Source organism: Fusarium vanettenii (genome assembly GCF_000151355.1).
Source record: "Fusarium vanettenii 77-13-4 chromosome 4 genomic scaffold NECHAsca_3_chr4_2_0, whole genome shotgun sequence".
Lineage (NCBI taxonomy): Eukaryota > Fungi > Ascomycota > Sordariomycetes > Hypocreales > Nectriaceae > Fusarium > Fusarium vanettenii.
This window is the reverse complement of record NW_003315879.1, coordinates 2,604,270-2,622,972: the sequence shown is the minus strand read 5'-3', so window position 1 is coordinate 2,622,972 and position 18,703 is coordinate 2,604,270. Positions and strand designations below refer to the sequence as shown.

At 52.6% G+C, this 18,703-nt stretch overlaps 7 protein-coding genes across 7 annotated transcripts; 3 read left to right on the top strand and 4 right to left on the bottom strand.

Annotated features, from left to right (window-relative positions):
• Positions 1–1,185: 1,185 nt before the first annotated feature.
• Positions 1,186–2,695, bottom strand: NECHADRAFT_92893 (uncharacterized protein; the record flags this gene model as incomplete). Its single annotated transcript, XM_003051796.1, has 2 exons — positions 1,186–2,197; positions 2,250–2,695. The coding sequence occupies 2 exons, from the start codon at positions 2,693–2,695 to the stop codon at positions 1,186–1,188; spliced, it is 1,458 nt and encodes a 485-aa protein (XP_003051842.1).
• A 2,473-nt stretch (positions 2,696–5,168) lies between these two features.
• NECHADRAFT_68612 (uncharacterized protein) lies at positions 5,169–7,820 on the top strand (the record flags this gene model as incomplete). Its single annotated transcript, XM_003052241.1, has 3 exons — positions 5,169–5,551; positions 5,671–7,105; positions 7,157–7,820. 3 exons carry the CDS (start codon positions 5,169–5,171, stop codon positions 7,265–7,267), a joined length of 1,929 nt encoding a protein of 642 aa, XP_003052287.1. The 3' UTR covers positions 7,268–7,820.
• Positions 7,821–8,288: 468 nt separating this feature from the next.
• NECHADRAFT_38959 (uncharacterized protein) lies at positions 8,289–9,720 on the top strand (the record flags this gene model as incomplete). The annotated part of the gene is made up of 3 exons (XM_003052240.1): positions 8,289–8,418; positions 8,484–8,669; positions 8,720–9,720. 3 exons carry the CDS (start codon positions 8,289–8,291, stop codon positions 9,718–9,720), a joined length of 1,317 nt encoding a protein of 438 aa, XP_003052286.1.
• Positions 9,721–9,969: 249 nt separating this feature from the next.
• Positions 9,970–11,476, bottom strand: NECHADRAFT_37665 (glycoside hydrolase family 1; the record flags this gene model as incomplete). The annotated part of the gene is made up of 2 exons (XM_003051795.1): positions 9,970–11,377; positions 11,433–11,476. 2 exons carry the CDS (start codon positions 11,474–11,476, stop codon positions 9,970–9,972), a joined length of 1,452 nt encoding a protein of 483 aa, XP_003051841.1.
• A 1,628-nt stretch (positions 11,477–13,104) lies between these two features.
• NECHADRAFT_100184 (uncharacterized protein) lies at positions 13,105–14,278 on the bottom strand. Its single transcript, XM_003051794.1, has 2 exons — positions 13,998–14,278; positions 13,105–13,898 (listed from the first exon to the last, which is right to left on the bottom strand). The coding sequence occupies exons 1-2, from the start codon at positions 14,116–14,118 to the stop codon at positions 13,273–13,275; spliced, it is 747 nt and encodes a 248-aa protein (XP_003051840.1). The 5' UTR covers positions 14,119–14,278; the 3' UTR covers positions 13,105–13,272.
• A 331-nt stretch (positions 14,279–14,609) lies between these two features.
• On the bottom strand, positions 14,610–16,038 carry NECHADRAFT_79314 (uncharacterized protein; the record flags this gene model as incomplete). Its single annotated transcript, XM_003051793.1, has 2 exons — positions 14,610–15,925; positions 15,975–16,038. 2 exons carry the CDS (start codon positions 16,036–16,038, stop codon positions 14,610–14,612), a joined length of 1,380 nt encoding a protein of 459 aa, XP_003051839.1.
• Positions 16,039–17,767: 1,729 nt separating this feature from the next.
• Positions 17,768–18,690, top strand: NECHADRAFT_92890 (uncharacterized protein; the record flags this gene model as incomplete). The annotated part of the gene is made up of 2 exons (XM_003052239.1): positions 17,768–18,304; positions 18,358–18,690. The coding sequence occupies 2 exons, from the start codon at positions 17,768–17,770 to the stop codon at positions 18,688–18,690; spliced, it is 870 nt and encodes a 289-aa protein (XP_003052285.1).
• Positions 18,691–18,703: the final 13 nt, after the last annotated feature.

The following is an 18,703-nucleotide window of genomic DNA, read 5'->3' as shown; positions in this document are numbered from 1 at the left end:
GGTGAACGGGGATATTAGATGATGGAGCAGTGTCCACTATGTGTATCACCCAGGCTGTCCTGGTTGAGCCCATTATTGATGGTATCAAATCACCTCAGGACTTCGGCAGCTGGGTCGTACCCATACGAAACCCGAGGCGCCCGTCATACCTTCGTCATCTCACAGAGTGAACACCATCATACACGGGACATCGTGTTTGTGTGTTTTGGCTCCTCGCAAGTGGCCCTCGGATAGGTGTTGCAACTATGTCAGGCCTTTGCCCTCTCCCGCACTACCAGACCTCCGGCCGTCCTGATCCTGGACACCGGAAAATGCGATCCTCATCCACGTGCTCTAGATGACCTCACCGAGCAAGGGTGACGCGATCGGGATCGAGGCGGTTTGTTGATTCAACGCTTGTTAGCGTGTTGGTGATGTTGGCTACTGCGGAACAGCGTGGCAGAGCATCTGAGGTTGCACTCGGCCGTGGACGCGGGAAAGTCAATTCCTAGCTCCCACCTCCACCAACTCAATCCTTCGCTTCAGGACACGTCCTCGACCCGGTAAAGCCGTAAGCGAAGGTCAACCGTCAGCCCAAGGTCAGAATCAAGGCCTTTAAGCCTCGCTAGTGGCCACGGCTGGCTGGGCTGGCTGGGCTGGCGCAAGCCCGGCGCTAGATTCAACCTGAGACAAGGTCGCAACTCTAGGCAAAACATGGCCGACAACAAACCACACGGTCGGTTCTTATTCAGCCGGATGCGTACCGGTGCAAGATTGGGGGCTCATATTTCTCGATTCATCTTGTGTTGATTGTTTTGGTCCCAATTCGGTCTTGCCATTGGCACAAGGTTCGATCCATCTCGGCCTGAGGGTTTACATTTCGGGCCTTTCGCCCTGGGCATCTTGGATATGGCTGGCTCAGTCACCGAGCGTCTCTTCTAAGCTTCCAGGAGAACCACGTTGAACCACCTTTATTGGACAACTTGATCTACGCGTACCGTGCCGACCAAAGTAAACAATTCCACCAGGTAAGTTCTCCGAAGATGGGTGAATGTAGCAGAGCGAAACACTGTCATATCCCCGACCAAGCACGTCAAGGTCTAGGGTTTCCAGGTGTCGTATAAGAACTAACCACCATAGCTGGTCAGGATACAAAAGAATATTATTATTAAAGACTGCTCAACCTTGCGAGGTGGCACGAATTAATTATCGCTTAGACACTCGAGTTGGTACTCGATCCCCATTATACCTGGGTTGCATGGCTGCTTTGCCGTTCCGGCCACGGGATGATTTAGACGTTGGTGCTTTTCTCTTACTCTTGCTAGTCAAGGCCAAGAGTGTGCTGAGAGGCAGCAGTAGGATTCTCAAAAGAGCTTTGAAGGGGAGAAGGACGAGGGCTGTAAGTGACTCGATGGCCCATAGGAAGATGTTCTTGTGTGATGCACTATTCTTTGCAGCACTCGCAGCCAAGGCGATAGCGTCGTCTAGTTTTGATTCGACGCCAGAGAATCTTGACTCTGTTTGAAACTGAAGAAGGGTTGCCTTCTTCTCATAACGGCGTACAGCCCGGTTTAGGGCATCGAGCTCAGGCTGGATGGCATTGCGCACATCGCGTGCCACAGCATTGTCTTGCTGCTTCGACCTCGAAGACTCCTGCCTACTCCCCTGGGTAGAGATGATATCTTCAGCCGTGATTCGGCACTCGAGTCGATCTAAGCGTGCGAGGACGGCTTCCAACTGTTCTGCGTTGCGAGTTGACTGGATGCTGGAGGGGCTGCCCTGGACTATCCGCTGTAGGTGGAGTGTTCGTGACTGGAGCAGCTTGATCATGTGGGAGAGAACCCTGAGTTCTGATACGAGAAGGAAGATGGTCAAGTTGTAGTTAGAGACAAGACCCTCTGATGGGCGACTAAGCTGGGATCGAATGGCGTGTAAGAGGTAGGCACCGATGAGTGGAAGGGCGAAGCATGATGCCAGTGCGATAATCTCGTAGACGTATAGCTCAGCCAGAGCTGATTGCTGCTGAGTTGTGGGATGCCTTTCACGCAGATCCTCATGGGATTCCGGTTGTGTTTCTTCATCCTCGGGAACATGATCCAGTGGCGAGGAGTGCGCTGGCATGTTAGGGCTCGAGTCGAGGTCACTATCATCCTCGATGACACTCTCAGCCGTTGCCTCACGTTGTATCCGCACCTCTTGCGCCGAATGATACCATGCCCTATCGGCAAAATGTGAGCGTATACCCTTGGGGTGGATGAAAGCCAACTCACCATGGCTGTGTGACAGACCAGTGGAGAAAGACACCAGCCAGGCCCAGCAGCATGACATCTGTGACGACAGCACTTCCATTCTTGAACAAGACGCCCGCGAGAGCTGGCAAAAGAGCAAAGGCCAGTGACAAGGATGCCAATGATGAAGAGTCCCCTGGGGAAGAGAAGGTGTCGGCGCTACCGGGACCTCTGGGCTGGGGATTCAGTATGTCGCGAGCCTCACTAAGGCTATACTCTGAAAAGTTGGAACTCCGACGTGGCGGCATCGTGTCCATAGCAGGGAACGACGAGGCCGAAGCCCTCCGGGCAGCAGCGGCGTCCTCGGCGACGGAGACGGTCATGGCGCGTCGGAGCCCGTGGCCGGAGGGCGGGGCCGCGCTGACGGCGGAGCTTACGCCGGTACCAGGCCTCCATCCGTTGGTCGACGTCGTATTCTCGTCCGTCATGGCCGCGGAGGTATTCGGTAGACGCTACGCTGCGGGTGTTGGGGGACCTGCTACCACCGTACCGTATAAATTCTGGAAGAGATGTAGGGAATGGAGGGGGGAGGGCTAGAGTTGGAGTTGGAAGGGAAAGGCGGAGAGGTCACGCGACATGGAGAATGGTGAGGGAGAGTGAGCTTAGGTTTGTGCGACAGAGATGGAATGCGGTGGCGAGAGGATCGTTTCTTTCTGTGTGCTCTCTGTCCTTGCTGAATAGAGTCAAGATGATTGACGACGTCACCTGCCGGCAGAGCTGAGTGAGAAAAGCTAAGAGAGCTCTCCCAAGCTCCAAAGAACGCTACAGTACCTAACGCTAGACTCACGACGCCATGCGGAGGAGTTGGGCCGGGCCGCGTCCAGCTGAGAAAGCGGCACGACGCCAAAATAGGTAGCTGGCTGGCTCTTTTCTCTCTCACTCTCTTCCCCACGCACGCGGGTGAAAGAAAACAGGGCCGGTCCTCACATACAATTTCTATGGGGCGAGCGGCCTTGTAATCTTTCACCCGCCTGCCACGGCACTTGGCCTTGCTGGCAAATCTGATTTGACAGCTTCTCCATGTCTCGATTCGGGTCCCGAGGCTCGCCGATCATCATGCAAGGGAAGGGATGAGGGGTTGTAATTGGCATGTACAAAAAGACGGGCTTGAGTCGCGGCAGAGCGAGCGATGTGGCTTCGCCAGAAAGGTGATGAGGCTTGGTGTGTTGCAGAAGAATATGGTAGTATTGCTGCTTACACCCGAATGAAGAGCCCAAGAAATGGCACATGAGAAAACTGCCATGCAACACAACACGCAGATGTAACCTATACTGATCAGGTTCGATAAAAAGCCCCCGGATTTCCATTTCAGGAACACGCGAGATCTCCTTATCCATACATCCCATCATGTAACAATCACGACGGATGCTTTGCATTCCGAGCCTGACATCTCCCCCCCTCAAACGTCTTAAACAACCGAGAGATAGCCTTCATCGTGTGACGACAGCGTAGCGTCCGGTCGGGCGCTGGGTCAGGGGCTGTCTGAGTGTTGCTCGATGTGGTTGTCGTGAATAAGTCTACCCCGTTCTTCAAGAGTCTGAGCGTAGCAACTACCACCCCAAGAGCATCATGATCGAACGGTCTTTAGGGGTTGATGGGCAGGATCCCATGTCGTCGCCGTGTCAGGTGCGAGAAAAATTAGAAGAAAAGACTCGTTGAGGCTACAGACTCTTTTGCGGCGCAGAGTGTAGAGGTTAGAAGTTCATCCCAACTCAGACAGGGGCAGACAGGAGGAATTTTCTAACTATGGATCGAATGTCAAAGCATCCATCCATCGGGCATATCCATAACCCCCCACCACGTATCGATAATCTGCTGTGCATCTTATTACATTTTATGCAGGGAGATGCAGGAACCAGGGGACATCAGGACAGATTTTGAGGCCTTCACGACAAGGAGTTGTCGACCAGCAGTTGCTTTGAAATCATCAAGAATAAACTCTCTTCATCTTGGTCTTCCCGTCTTAGCAAGCTGAAAGGGACGCGGCTCGAAATGAAGCCCGCCATGGCGTCATTGGAGACACCCGAACATCCCTTGATACGCAGGATCTATGGGACCGTCAACCCCCTGTCGGGAAGCCGGTCGCCTGTCAAACCCAAGAGGACGGGGCCCCTGGTTTGAAGATTGGGTGGATGGGATGGAGATATGGTGTCGGGTAGCAAACGAACAGACCGCGCTCAGCCAGCGCATACATACGTAGGCAGGTTAGGTTAATTTACTTGTGAGGGAACAAGAGACGGGAGTAAGAAAAAAAGGAGAGGGAGGGGTTGTGCGCATGACGAGGGTTTTGGGATGAGACTTGGCCTAGTGCCCGATTTATTAAAAGGTGTTGGTCTCGCCCTGTGTCTTCAGTTGGTTCCCGGTGAGAGAAGAGAAGAGAAGATTCGCGAGGGCCTCAATTCAACATCACCAATCTCGAGTCAGCTATTAATACCGGCAGGGTATGATCGCTATTGCCGTATACCGCTGACTATTTATTATCATCGCCAAAAGTTAATACATGGGCGAGCGCAGATTACCGGCCGTTGACATTTGATGCAATATCCGAGGGTCAACCACCAGAAAGAGAAAAAAGAAACAATATCCTCAAAAGACAAGGGCAAGAACTCATCCCCAGTCAGTCATTTCTTTGATGGAAAACGCTGGATATCAGTGACTTGCCCATTGCTGCAAGGAGACAATCCTGGCGTTCCAATTGCACTGGCACCCCCAACCATCTTGATTCTTCAAGACCGGGCATCCCGCCCCCCTTGGAAGCCTTCTTTTTTTTTTTGTTTTTCTACACTCAATTTCCCCAGATCGACGACAACCAATTTTTTTTTATGAAAGGCGGGCTCGCTGTAGCCGAACCCACCTACAGAGCACACTCACCGCATTAGAGTGTCTCTCTTCTCGCTGAGGATGCTGGCTTTTAGGGCGTCCTTCAGCAGCAGCGCATCATTGCCCCGGTCGTCGACTTCTCCCCCAGCCTCCTTCCCCGCCTCTGATTGGCTGGCCCGCCGAGGCCTTCTCCTTGTTTCTTCTTCCTCTCTGATCATCGACGACTCCAGCAAAACCTTTGCCTGCAGCTGCCTCGACGAGTCCAGCCACGGCCCAGACGACGACCATCACGAAGACTACGAGGCTGACGATCCTGCTGCTGCTGCTGCTGCTGCTGCCACTGCCATCACCACCATCCCCGATTCATCGCCAGACCTTCTTGGCGCAGCCCAGTCAATCCTAGCGACGACAAATCACACTCATCGCATTCCTCCATCCGCGTCACTCTCTGCATCTGCGCCTGCGTCTCCACGGCACCACCAACGCCAGCTCCGTGCGCTGGCAGCTAGCGTAGAGTCTTTTGGACACAACCAACACCATCACGACGACGAGATCATCTCCATCTGCGACTACCGTCATCAAGTCCGCTGCCTCGCCCTCGCTCACGTTCACGTGAGAAGGACGCCGCCATACCTTCCCAGCGCGGTCGTCTCGGCGGCCGTGCCGACATCCTGCTTCCCACGGATCCTCCACTCTCCCGAGCGCCTCCCTCCAAGCCCGTCCCGGCCACCGTAGTAGATGCCCCGGGCAACAACAACCCTCATTTCTCGAGCCTCGACCCTCCCAAGCCCGCGTATCCCGGAACCGGCCCAGCCTCTACCAATCTAGCCGCCGACGCCGCCGCTGCCGCCCTGCATTCACAGCACCCTCCCAGACGACCACCCACCGACCGCCATCAAGAGCCTGCCCTCCGTCATTCGCCTTTTCACCCACGACAGGGTACTGCTCCCTCTACACGCCGTGCCCGCCGACTATCCGCCGTTCGCCTGTGGAATCCCACAAACTCGACCCCCCGACCTCACACTCTTCGCAAGCGCCGTCCTTCAACACCACCGCCTCCATCCGTACCCCTCCAGCATCCTACTCTCGACAACGTTCTGCCTGATCCCGTAGGAGCCGGTCCCAGCGATTATCCCCTCCTCACGCTCCCCGAACAGCGTCAGACCCGCCACTCTCTATCGACCCGTGCTAGTCTCCAGGTTGATCGGACTGGAAGTAGTGATAAACGAGTGAGCCTTCCATCGTCAGTTCGCGCTTCCTACGACGAGACGCGATCTCGCCGTGGTGTCGCTTCAGCCGGAGAATCCGAACCCCAAACCAGCAAAGTACCTGCAGAGGGTGACATCGTGGAAGACGCACCCGTCAAACTCGACAAGGGAAAGGGAAAGGCTGTAATGATGCCGGAGAACGATGATCCAATGCCGTCTTTCGGCAAGGACTTGGAACGGGGTCCCGATATAATGGACCCGCGAATTTCCAATGTCTCAGCTGGGGACGGCATCGGATCGGCCCTCTCATCGACGGATTCTTCCATTATGGGTGAAGAAGTCGAGCCAGATGCGGCTGGAGAATGGGGACCTCAACATCCCTGCTACCCTCACCTGAACCCTCACGTCCCTATCGACTCGCCCGAGTATGTCAACACGCGCATTATTCGGATACGACGCGACTGGTTGATCCAAGGCGATTTGGCGCCTACCTTTTCCAACTTGTATCCCGAAATCCTGGACCCTGCTGGCCTGTCGGAGCAAGAATTCCGACGGATTATTGAGAAGCTCAACGGTGAACTGATACCGGCGTTCAACCCATACGGAGCGAGAAATATCTTGGATAGCCTACTTGGACTCGTGACAGGCTGGATCTGGGACGACCTAGGTTTCACTGGAATCAAGTCTCGGTTGAATAGTCTCGAGAAATGGATTGATCAATGGAACCTCGACATGGAAAAGGCCATGGGGTCTGAAGATGGAGCCATGGCGCCCAAGATCATGCCCCTCCGGCAAACAGGCTACATGACTGTAAGTTGTGATGGTTTCTTATGAGAACTGCAATACTGACATTTGTTACAGCTTGATATCCAGATCCCAGATCCAGAGATTGCTCCGGCTCCCAGCACCACCAATCCCGGCGACTCGAGAACAGCCTTACCTCTAGACCCAGTCCCGGCTATCATGGCTTGATCAGCCCGTCTCGCACTTTACAATTCCTTCATTCCTTGGACCAATTGACCTTTGGCTTGTCAATCCCCTTTCAACATACTATACCTTCTTTAATCTCTTGACGACGAATGAGAAGCTCCTTTCATGAACAGGGCCCCTCTTGATGAGATACCTACACAGAGCCTGTCTGTTTATACGCTCAGACTTGCGGCACCCTATTTCCCTTTTTTTTTTAACCCATCTTTAAGATACCATCATCACCCATGGCATGGCGTTTTCCCCTGGATCAGTTTATTTTCTTTTTGGATTTGCTCGAGGCGGATGCCCTGGATAGAAAAGTTGTTGGCGGTGTTGGATGCCGCGTTTCCTTTTTGACACGAGGTTTTGGTGGATGGGCTCGTCTTTTGACTCTAGATGGCTGGACTCCCTGGTTTTACGATGCGTTTCGGAGAAGGATCCGGGCGAAGCTGGGGAGAAGTATTCGTTAATCTGCGTGCGCGTTAGTACCTATCTAATTGTATCAATATGTAATTCACGATGAATTGTTTTGGACTTTACTTGTCCATTGTTACTGCTATTGTCTCTACTTCTACCAACCGCTTGACGTTCCGTAAATTGACTGATGGACACTGCCAAAGGCGTATCCAACCTGGCGCGCGAGTCGAGAAACAAAAGAGGCACTTAAATTTCTCCTCTCAAGCATAGTAATTGGCTTAAGACACATGATGATAAAGGCAAAAACTTTGGGAGCATATTTGCCTGTTCTGGTTATACTCTATTCACCATCTTTTAGAAGAGTAAAGCCAAAGAGTTTACAGCTCTTTTTCCTCGACCAGGTCAAGGGTCATGGACATTTAAAACTCCGCCCTATCAATGTCGTGATGGCGGTAATAACGCGGGCGGCCCCGTCCTCTCCCACCGCCAAGCCGGGCCAGATGCGAATGACACAATTCCTTCGAATACCTCCGACCCCGGACAGGGAGCTTCTCTTTTTTTCTTCTCTGACATTATCCAAGATGGATACATTGAATAACAAAGAGCCATGTCCGTCTCCGAGGTTTCGGACAGTCGAGGTGTGCTTTACTGGATCAAGAGGGTGGGAAACTTGATCTTGGCACAATACCTCATCATTGGGTTCGCGATTGCTTGTGTCGTGGGATACTATGCCCCGTGTATGGTTTTTTTTTCTTCCTCAACCCCTTTACAGAGAGCCCTTACTGACAGTTTCTTTTGATAGCCGTCGCTCAACATGGAGGTGTCATCCGCTCAGAGTATAGCATCCTCTACGGCGCCGTCGCCTTCATCTTTCTCGTCAGCGGTCTACAGCTCTCGCCGGGGAAGCTACGAAAGAATGTGACGAACTGGAGGTTGCATATCCTCGTCCAGGGCATCAGCTTTGCCGTCATCCCAGCTATTGTACTTGGTAAGCTACAGTTTTCACAGCGTGTATAGAACTATGAGCTAATTGAGCAGCCGTCGTTCACATCTCCATTGCTGCAGGAGCTCTTAAATCTCAGACGCCCTCGCCACCAATCCTTATCGGACTCCTCGCAACAGCTTGCCTCCCGACGACAATCGCATCCAATGTAGTAATGACGCGATCAGCAGGCGGAGACGACGCAGCGGCCATCATTTCAGTGGTACTCGGCAACGTCGCTGGGTCCTTTCTCTCGCCGCTGCTTATCTACGGCTTCTTTCCCTCGGGTCACCCCGAGTCGTTTGATGACTGGCGTCCTGCTAGTCCTGCTACTCTTGGACACATGTACGCCGATGTCGCTAAGCAGCTGGGGCTTAGTGTCGTGCTGCCCCTCGCCGTGGGTCAGGTTATCCGATGGACGTGGGAAGAGAAGACGGTAAAGGTCCTGGAAACCCTCAAGTTGGCCAAGGTTTCCACACTGTGTCTCGTTCTCCTCGTGTGGACCACTTTCTCTGGCGCTTTCGGAACAGGTGCCTTAAAGGACCTCTCATCAAGCAACGTCGTCTTCAACGTCCTGATCAACGTTGCCCTATACGCCATCTTCACCGTCATATGCTTCTACGCGGCTCGTCCACCGGAGCGCTTCGTAGGATGGGCGTCCTCATCGTGGCTCGGCAGGCGTCTACCCAGAGCTCTACTCCCAGCCCGCATGTCGAAAGAGCAAACCATTGCTGTGTGCTTCTGTGGAGCGGCCAAGACTACGAGCTTGGGAATTCCGTTGGTGAGCGCCATGTGGGCAAGGGCCGATGACCTCACGCGCGCTTATATCCAGATCCCTGTGCTGCTTTATACGATTGAGCAGGTGTTTATGGCCCAGATGGTAGTTTACCTATTTCGTTGGTATATGCGGCGTGGAATTGACAAGACCGAAGAGGATGAGGAAATAGGAGGCGATACTCCTGAACCACAACAAATAACTGAGGGGCAAACTCAGCAACATGAACCTTCAAAGGGCACAGTTGACCAGAACGTATCAAAGGAACAGCGAGCTGACTAGGCAGGATACTTGACACCTAGTCCAAGACACATATTGCAAAATAATAGGACTTGAACAAGGCAAATATTTTAAGTAATCAATTCAAGGTAGTGAAACCCAGTTATCCGTCACTTCCATATACCCCCTTTCAAGTGGCATAAACTAAACTACTATTCAAAAAAAAAAAATTCATCCATCCGTCAATCATATTCCGGCCGAGATTGGTGGCATTATTCCCCAGTCAACTTCACTTTAGTCCCTGGCTTTCTCTTACTTACTCTCTACTTTTGGGTCCTCCTTTCTGATGAGGCTATCAAACAGGGGAGCCAGATGTTGGGCGCTCTTCTTGGGGTAACGCTTCTGGTCGTGCTCATAGTCGACGTAGGTGACGCCGAATCGAGTCTCGTATCCCTCGGCCCACTCAAAGTTGTCTAGCAGAGACCAGGCAAAGTAGCCGTGAACGTCAACACCGTCGAGTCTCGAGGCATCAGCCATGGCCTTGACGTAGTCGTCATAGTACTGGGCTCGGAAGTCGTCCTCGAGAATCTTCTCCCTGGGCATGTCGTTTTCGCCCTTGATGCTAGTTCCGTTCTCAGTCACGTACATCCTGGGGAATCCGTAACGCTTAGAGAGCCAGACAAGCAGGTCGCGGAAGCCGGGGGCACAGGGTCGCAGCCAAGTCGACTGGGTCTCGGGGCCGATGCAATCGCCGCGGTAGTTCCAGAAGTGAAGCTCCAGGTTTCCGAGGAAGTCGTCGGCCGGGGCCTCTCCATCGCGGTGCTTGACATAGTTGGCAGTATAGTGGTTCATGCCATAAAAATCATTGGAGCCCTTGACAAGCGCAATCTCTTCAGGGGTAAAGGTGGGGAGGCGATCGCCAAGCTGGGCGCGCATCGAGGCCGGGTAGTCACCCAGGTAGATGGGGTCGGCGAACCAGGAGATGGCGAACTCGATCTTGCGGGTAGCAGCTTCGACATCCCTGGGGTCTTTGGGATCCCAAGGGAAAGTGGCATCACCGTTGAGAGTGATACCAATCTCGCCACCGTTCTTGGGCTTAAATTCCTCACGGTAAACCTTGACGGCGCGGCCGTGGGCAACAAGGAGGTTGTGGCCAACGATCCAGGGCTCGCGGGATGAGTCGCCAACATCAGACTTGGTTCGGTCAGAGCAACGTCCGGGGGCATTGGAGCCCGTGCTGTAGCCGAGGATAGACGAGCACCAGGGTTCATTGTGGGTAATCCAGTTCTTGCAGCGAGGAATGTTCTCAAACATGACACGGGCATAGCGTTCGTAGTCGAGAGGGAACTCGGTGCGGTTCAGGAGACCACCGTAGCGGACATCAAGCTCGTGGGGAACATCCCAGTGGAAGAGGGTGATGAAAGGGGTAATGCCAGCGTCGAGGAGGTCGTCGACAAACTTGCGGTAGTGATCGATACCTGCCTGGTTAATGGGGTCGTTTCGGCCACCGAGAGGGATGATTCGAGACCAGCAGATGGAGAAACGGTAGGCCTTGGCGCCAACCGACTTGAGAAGAGCGATATCCTCAGCAGTGCGGTTGTAAGAGTCGCAGGCGGTGACACCAGAGCTGCCGTCAGCAATCTTGCCGGGCTTGTCACAGAACACGTCCCAGTTGGCAACACCACGGCCATCCTTGTGAATGGAGCCCTCAATCTGGTAACTGCCAAGGTTGTCAATTGAGGTTCTTAATAGAAGACAAGGCCGAGAGAACTCACGAGGCGGTGGCAAAGCCCCACTTGAAGTCGGCGGGGAGAGACATGGTGGGCAATAGCTCAAGCTATATGGTGGAGGATAGTGGTTTTGGTGATGTCGTATATAGCCGTCAACTCCACGTAGCCAGTTCAGAGGTCGGCTGAGTCCAACAACAAACAGTCACAACTGAGGTTGACGAGAAGGATGGACTGAAGATAGGGAAAGGTGACTGAGAGGAGAAAGGAAGAAGAAGAAGAGGTCAAGTTTGCTAAAGCAGGCGAGCTGGTCATGTTAAATAGCTGCCCGCAGAAGGCAGAACATGGGCTGTCGGTTCTAGGTCCATGGCCTCGTCTGCAGCTTGGCAATTAAGCACAGGAGCATATGCCCAAGTCAAATGGACGTCCTGTCGGACCGTATTAGCCGTTGGCGGGATCATCTGCCACGAGAGCTGGGGTGGGGGTGGGCAGTGTTTAGTTGACGGGATTAAGATCAAATGCAGAGGGGGAAGGTCATGGATGTTGGCGGTTTGTGGTTGGTGCCCCCATATCCATACAGGGAAGGCACCGAGGCAGGTACCTTTCTGAGTTGAGATGGTGGGACCCGAGGGAGCTCCTGCGTTGTCAAAACCCTGCCACTCCCCGCAAACTTGGGATGAGGCTTTCCAACTCCAGCTTGTATTTACATCCCTCATCAACTTTCTCAAAAGCTTTTCATCAATTGATTCCTTTTACAAGTCAATAGATTCTCAATCCTTGGCAGACACTCCAGTCCCAATCCTCTGCATCCTGCCGCTTCCCCTCTTTTCCCGCGTACAAGGACCTCCTAGACCCAGACCCGTCAGACGATTCTTCCTCGTCTGGGTCTCCTCGAGCCTTCGGCCCGCCTCTCCGGCGCCACGACAGCCCGCCAGCGCCAGAACTTCGGCATATCCATACACGCCCTCGCCCGCCCAGAATGCAGCACAGCACACATAGGGCCGAGCGTTGGTTTGCTTTGCCTCACTCGCCGGAGAAACTAAACGCATGACTGGGAAAAACTCCGTCAGATACGGCGTTTCGCATTAGGCACGTGGCTTGTCTAGTCTGTTGTCATGGAGATCTAGGACCGTCAGCTCTTGGAAACAATTCTCTTCTGCTTCTGCAACTTCTGTCTCTCGGCGCTTGTCCCCACTTTGTTAAACGGCCCGGCCTGCATTGCCCCGAGCGTCCCGGCCGACGATGGCTCCCAGGCCCGAAACACCAGACCCGCCCTAAATTTCACAATCGCTTTTCACATGAAAGATATTGACGCCGAACACGACGCACGATGAGGCGAAACAGGCTTATACGGATAATTCAATTGCTTATGACGGTATTGGTCTGTTGTGATTCCCAACAACTCACATCCCAGTCTATGTACTACACCCACGGCCGAGGAGTGTCACCTTCAGTTTCGACCTACTCAAAAAGTTGTCCGGAGCAAATCAAGGCGTTATCAAGGAAAACCTGCATGTAAGTACAGGAACGATGCATATCTCATATTGACAGTATGCGGTTTTTTCTCAACACAGGTCATCCCCGGAGCAGGTACCGGGTAGTTGCGATATGACCCACCATGAGGTAGCATATCATGATACTGAGCCATGGCACAACTCATATCCGGCTCAACTTTTCTCGAGAGAACTGCCTTGGCTGTTCATAGCCCATTCCTCAAGTTCAAAGACGAAGGTGTTTGTCGAACTCTAAACACGCTGTCGATTGCTTGAAAGTATCACTAATACGCATCTCTGAGCAAACATTGCTTAATAAGTCATCAGCTTCCAGACTCCAACCATTACATCCAGTCTCTGCACTTGTGCCAACCGAATATCAGATCTCACCTTCCCTATGAAGTGGCTTCTGAGTCGTCTCTATCCTTCAGCTTCCGCTTCCCGGGGTGTGATAGCTCCATCTCAACGTCTTCCTCACCCGTCTTTCCGGCCTGGCCCGCCGACCCTCCCGCTTCTTCTCCTTCGCTGCTCCCTGAGAATTCTACAATCTCCCACTCAACCCTGACACGGCCGTTCTGAGACTGTCTGACGCCTTGGCTACGCCGCATGCTGCCCAGCCGGGTTCCTTCGACCATGCCGTCGAACCACGGAACTCCATACGACTGGCGTAGAGCTGTGCTTCTGCCCACTCTCTCGGCCGTCTGCTCCGATGCAGTTCTCTGCTGTTCGCTCTCCTCTGGAATCAACCCCATGTCCTCAAGGTCTCGAAGATCCTCTCTCAGCAAGCTACCAAGCGTGAGGTTGATGTAGTCGGCTTCGCTTCGCGGGTCTTCGGACCAGTACGACAAGGGGGTACCGCAGTAGCCGCAGAAGTGCCGTTTCGAGTGTTCCTGGCTGGGATGGGTGTATACCCTTCGGATCAAGGTGTGCGTCTCGTCTGGGAAAAAGGCATAGGTGGTGCTGTGGTACCAAGATAGAGGCACTCGGATGTAGGCGGCTAGTGGGGTTGCAAGTGGAATTTCTGGAGGGCTGTTAGTTGATGATCTCTTGATCTGGGATCAATTGGCAGTGTTCGCATGCCGTGCGCGATCTTGTTTCATAGAAAAGAGGACCAACTTACGGTGGACAGGCTCAGTATTGAACAGGACCTGAGCTTCGCTGATGCCCTCCTGAGGAACGGCGATGATGTAACGATTTCGGCCACATTGACAGCCGCCCCGCAGAGGCCGGAGAGTGCTCATGATTGTTTTAGAGCTGTCGTCGAGCTAGTCGGAGGGGCAGTATTCGGGAATTGAGTCCAAGACTAGAGGATTTACGATATGGTAAGAGTTGCGCTTGAGGGTGGCAGAAAAGAATTTGGGGAGAGAATGTGACGAGAGGTTGAAGTAGGTGACGGGTAACTAGGTTTTTGGTGATGGGCCATTCCATGCGTGCCACCACCTTCCACCCGTCAGCCCAGGTCAGTTCCAGTGTCACCTGCGGGAACCCACTGAAGCCTGCCTGGAGCGGGAGCTTTCAACAGGCAGTGACGACATTTCCATGGTGCTCTAGCGCCCTGTGGGGTCTTCTAGAATAACGACGGCCCCACTATCATGAGTGACGGTCCCACGCGGGTGATTCCAATATGTTCCACTTTGTTCATCGCCTGGATTCTTTGTGTTCCAGTTGCATATTCTTTGTGTGTTGGTCTCACGGCATTGGAGAGAATGTGCTACACTTTGAAGAGTGCTGCCTAAACCTTGGACACCGTGATCTCCTGCTCAGTCTCACTCTCCCCCTTGTCCACCTCCCCGATCCTCCTTATCACAAGCCACGCCGGAAACAGCGACAATCCCCACAGCCCAAAGTTGATGTACGCGCTGCCGACAGCCGCCATGATGGGAACCGAGCCCAGCCCGTAGCTCACGGCCTGCCACGCCGACTCAACCGCCCGGAAAATGGACGCCAGCCGGATCGTGTCCTGCGGGCCCGTCGAGATCTGCCCGATGAGGAAGTACTGAAAGTTAAAGTTGAGCTGGAGACCTGCCAGGAGGAAGATGAAGACTCCAAAGGCGCGTCCGAAGCCTGCGTCGTTCCAGTCGTAGGTCGGCGGTGTTTGTCTGTTGTGATATTCTGTTGCGTTGACCGTCAGCCAGAGCCACCAGGCTCCCTGGAGGGTCATGATGGTGCAAAAAGCCCAGCGTGCTCGTGCCTTGAGGGGGAGATGGTGTTGATCGAGCCAGATGCCTAGGATCCAGCCTGCTACAACAGCCACTATGCCTGAGAGAAATGAACCAAGTGCTCTTGCTCGTACACTAAAGTAGAGGGCGATGTAGCTAAAGAAGACTGCTTCCGAGTAGAATGCCTGTCCAATCCAGAGGATTAGCAACAGCAATTCCTTCTTCTTTAGAAAAGTCCGTGTCGTTGCTTTAAACTCGGTCCAGGGATTATCGAAAATGGAGAGATCAACGGGTTTGCCATCATGTCGCTGAACCTGTGAGGGACGGTTCAACAATAGCGCCGCGAAGGGCCCCAGAGCTTGAAGCACGATGAAGATGAGATAGACGTTGTAAGAAACCTTGCCTGCTTCTTTCCTGTCTGCATTGAGACCGAGGTTAATAGCACCGCCGAGAATCTGACCTAGTCGTGTGTATGAAAGCCAATACGCAACAAGTCTCCCTCTGTTTCTGGGCTCTGGGTAGCTAACACCGATAGCTGCCTCAGCAGCCCAAAAGATGCCGGCTGAGATGCCACAGCAGGCAGCCCCAAAGATGACAAGCCATTCAACTCCGTAACGAACGTTGAGATACAAGCCAGCGCTGTACGGGGCGAAACCGACCGTGCCGACAACCAAGGCTCCTTTGATACCGATGTATTTGACGATGCTACTGGTGAACCAGCATGAGACGATCATGAGACAAAACGTGAGTGAGTTGCCTGTGTTGACGAGATATGGCTTCTGGGCTCCTCCGGCTCCAAGAGAGTTCATTGCTCCCCATAGACCAGGTGCCGCAAAGCTACAGAGGCCGAGAATGGTGGCATTGTAGAGCGTTGAACGATACCATTTCACTGTTTACTGTTAATTGTGTAATTACCATATTCGTGTTGGTCTACTCACCTTGAACTCTCTCCGTCTCAACATTGATTGTCTCTGTGGGAGGCTCCTCGTCCGACTTGAACATGATGGTTGTGTTTGGTATGATTTGCTGGATCGAATCAATAATACGATGCGGGTTGATCGAGCCCAGCAATAGTGTTTCTTTACACAAATACTGAAGAGCTGGTGATAGATGTCTTACACGGACTGGTCATGATGGGATATATAACGGCGATAGCTCTTGATGCAGGTCAGGTTTGGTTGCCTCATGACACCATTGAATCCTGGTTATGAGAAATACACCCAGACATATCACTCTACATTGATTGCTAGGACAAGGCTGTTATGCTCGTATCTGTATCTATCGGACTTGGTAGCAATCTGCCTGAGGTAGAGCCTATAGCAATCAGCAAACACTCTAGTATCACCGCATTTCACGTTCTAAATGCCTGGGCCATGAAGCATGATTTTGTCGTGAGAGAACCAGGGATCCTCATGACGTGCTTGCTGGGTCAAAATGCATATATGAAAAAAGCTCAATCATGTCACAGCCAACAGGCTGCCAAGAAACAAAATCAGCTGTTGCTGTTGGGCAGGGTCTATGTGTCATGGCAATCTTGAACTGATGCTTGGGCAATCAAGAAAGATGAGCGTTTCTGGACAGACTCGAAATGGCGACGATAGAACAAAGAACACCTAGGTTAGTAGTAAATGAAACAAATATGGGATCCTTTCGCGGCAACAGGATCCATGTTACTCCCATCCTCACGTGTATAGAGCGTTATGCGGCGCCATGTGCAACACCAACAATTCAGCCCTTAATCCTTCAACAGACAAGGAAGACAATCCCAACATGTTGGGTTGGCAGTATCTACGTCCTAGAACACTCATCGCTTAAGCACGTCGACCGACTTTGCGGAACCGACTGACCGTGCGGTCGAGGGATCAGAGGCAGGGTTCTACCCGGCACGTCATACGTCAAGTTCACGGACAGTGCTCAACTTTGCCTGTTCCTGGAAGCTGTGGGTAGTGATCTACATCTTCAAACGATAAAGTGTGATGGTTTGTGCCTCAGTCGTTGAATGCTTAGCGACTCAGCTTCCGATATGCCAAGGTTGCGACAACCGATGACCAATAGTTGGGATATCCAATCCCGAGTTAGCGTAGATATTACCAGTTATGTCATCGTCGTGACCGTTGGCTTGGTAAACAACAGGGTTGAGGCCGTGGGCTGATATTGAGCATCCCAAGGTGCAAGCCAAGGAGGGTATTCTTACAGCCTAGCCAGTCTCGCCCTTTTCGTTCACATTTTAACTACCCTACAATTATGCCCTATCGAGACTTGGAAAGATTCATGCCGTTTTGTTGATGACGGTTTTGAAACGGAGACCCTGATGTCTACTCCTCGGTGCCTTGATGAGATAACCTACCCTATGTTTTAGCAATGTCAACTTGTTATTGGCATTATACAGTTCTGCAGATAACTACCATGTAGACTATGTATCCGCTTATAGGGATATGGTTTGAAAAGGACCTGGAATTAAAAAAAAAAAATGTTAATGGGATGAAGAAACATGTATTCCTTCAGCTTTGGTCTTACATTACCGGGTGCTCCCACTGCATGTAAGTCACTCCCTCTCAATTATCGACCTCTCTGACATGCTGTGACTCTAATACGTGCAATTTGTGCTTAGTAAAGAGTAAATTAGCGGGGCAAACCACGCTTGATTTTTGGTCGTCTTACATGGAGCTTTTAGAACTGCATACCTAGTTCAACCTGTGTCATAACCAGGCAGCAACACCAGACTTACACCATGGGCTCGCAAGCACTCACCCTCATCGACCGCCTCGCCCTTGTCAACTCTACAGCTTCAGTCCCCCGAATCGGCCTTGGCGTCTATAAAATCCGTGGTCCAGCTTGCACATCGGCTGTCATCGAAGCCCTCTCTGCAGGGTACAGACATATTGACTCAGCCGCTCTCTACCGCAACGAGCAACACGTTCGCGCCGCCGTTGAGCAATCCAGCGTGGTCCGAAAAGATGTGTTTCTGACGACAAAGGTCGGGAGCCCCACCGCTAAAAAGAGCCAAGCGAATGATGAGGATGGAGTGTATCGCCAAGTTGTAGATAGTGTGGATCGCATCGCTGGCGAGGATGGCTATGTTGATTTGCTGCTGATTCACGTCCCTGGACCATCCCGTACACACCGTGAGAAGCTTTGGGCCGCCATGGAGAGACTTCGAAATGAGGGAAGAGCAAAGACTATTGGTGTGAGTAACTTTCGTGTACGGCATCTGGAGGAGATGAGAGAGTATGCGACAACTTGGCCCCCAAGCGTGAATCAAATCGAGGTGAGTCATTCGTTCGAAATATTGAGAGTTACTCTGACATTAAAGTGTATCAGCTTCATCCTTGGTGCCAGCAGCGAGATGTGGTAGCTTACTGCCAAACCCATGGCATTATAGTCGAGGCCTATAGCCCGCTGGCCACGGGCACCCGGCTAGATGACCCGACGGTCCAGAGTATAGCGACCAGGAAGGGAAAGACGCCTGCTCAGGTCCTTATTCGATACGCGTTACAGAAGGGTTGGGTTCCATTACCAAAGAGCGTGCGGCCGGACCGCATCCGCGAGAATCTTGACGTCTTCAACTTTGAGCTGGACCAGGATGATATGGCGGCACTGGATACATTGGATGAGGGGTCAAAAGGAGCTGTGTTCAAGATGAATGTGGACTGAGAAGTGGAAGAGA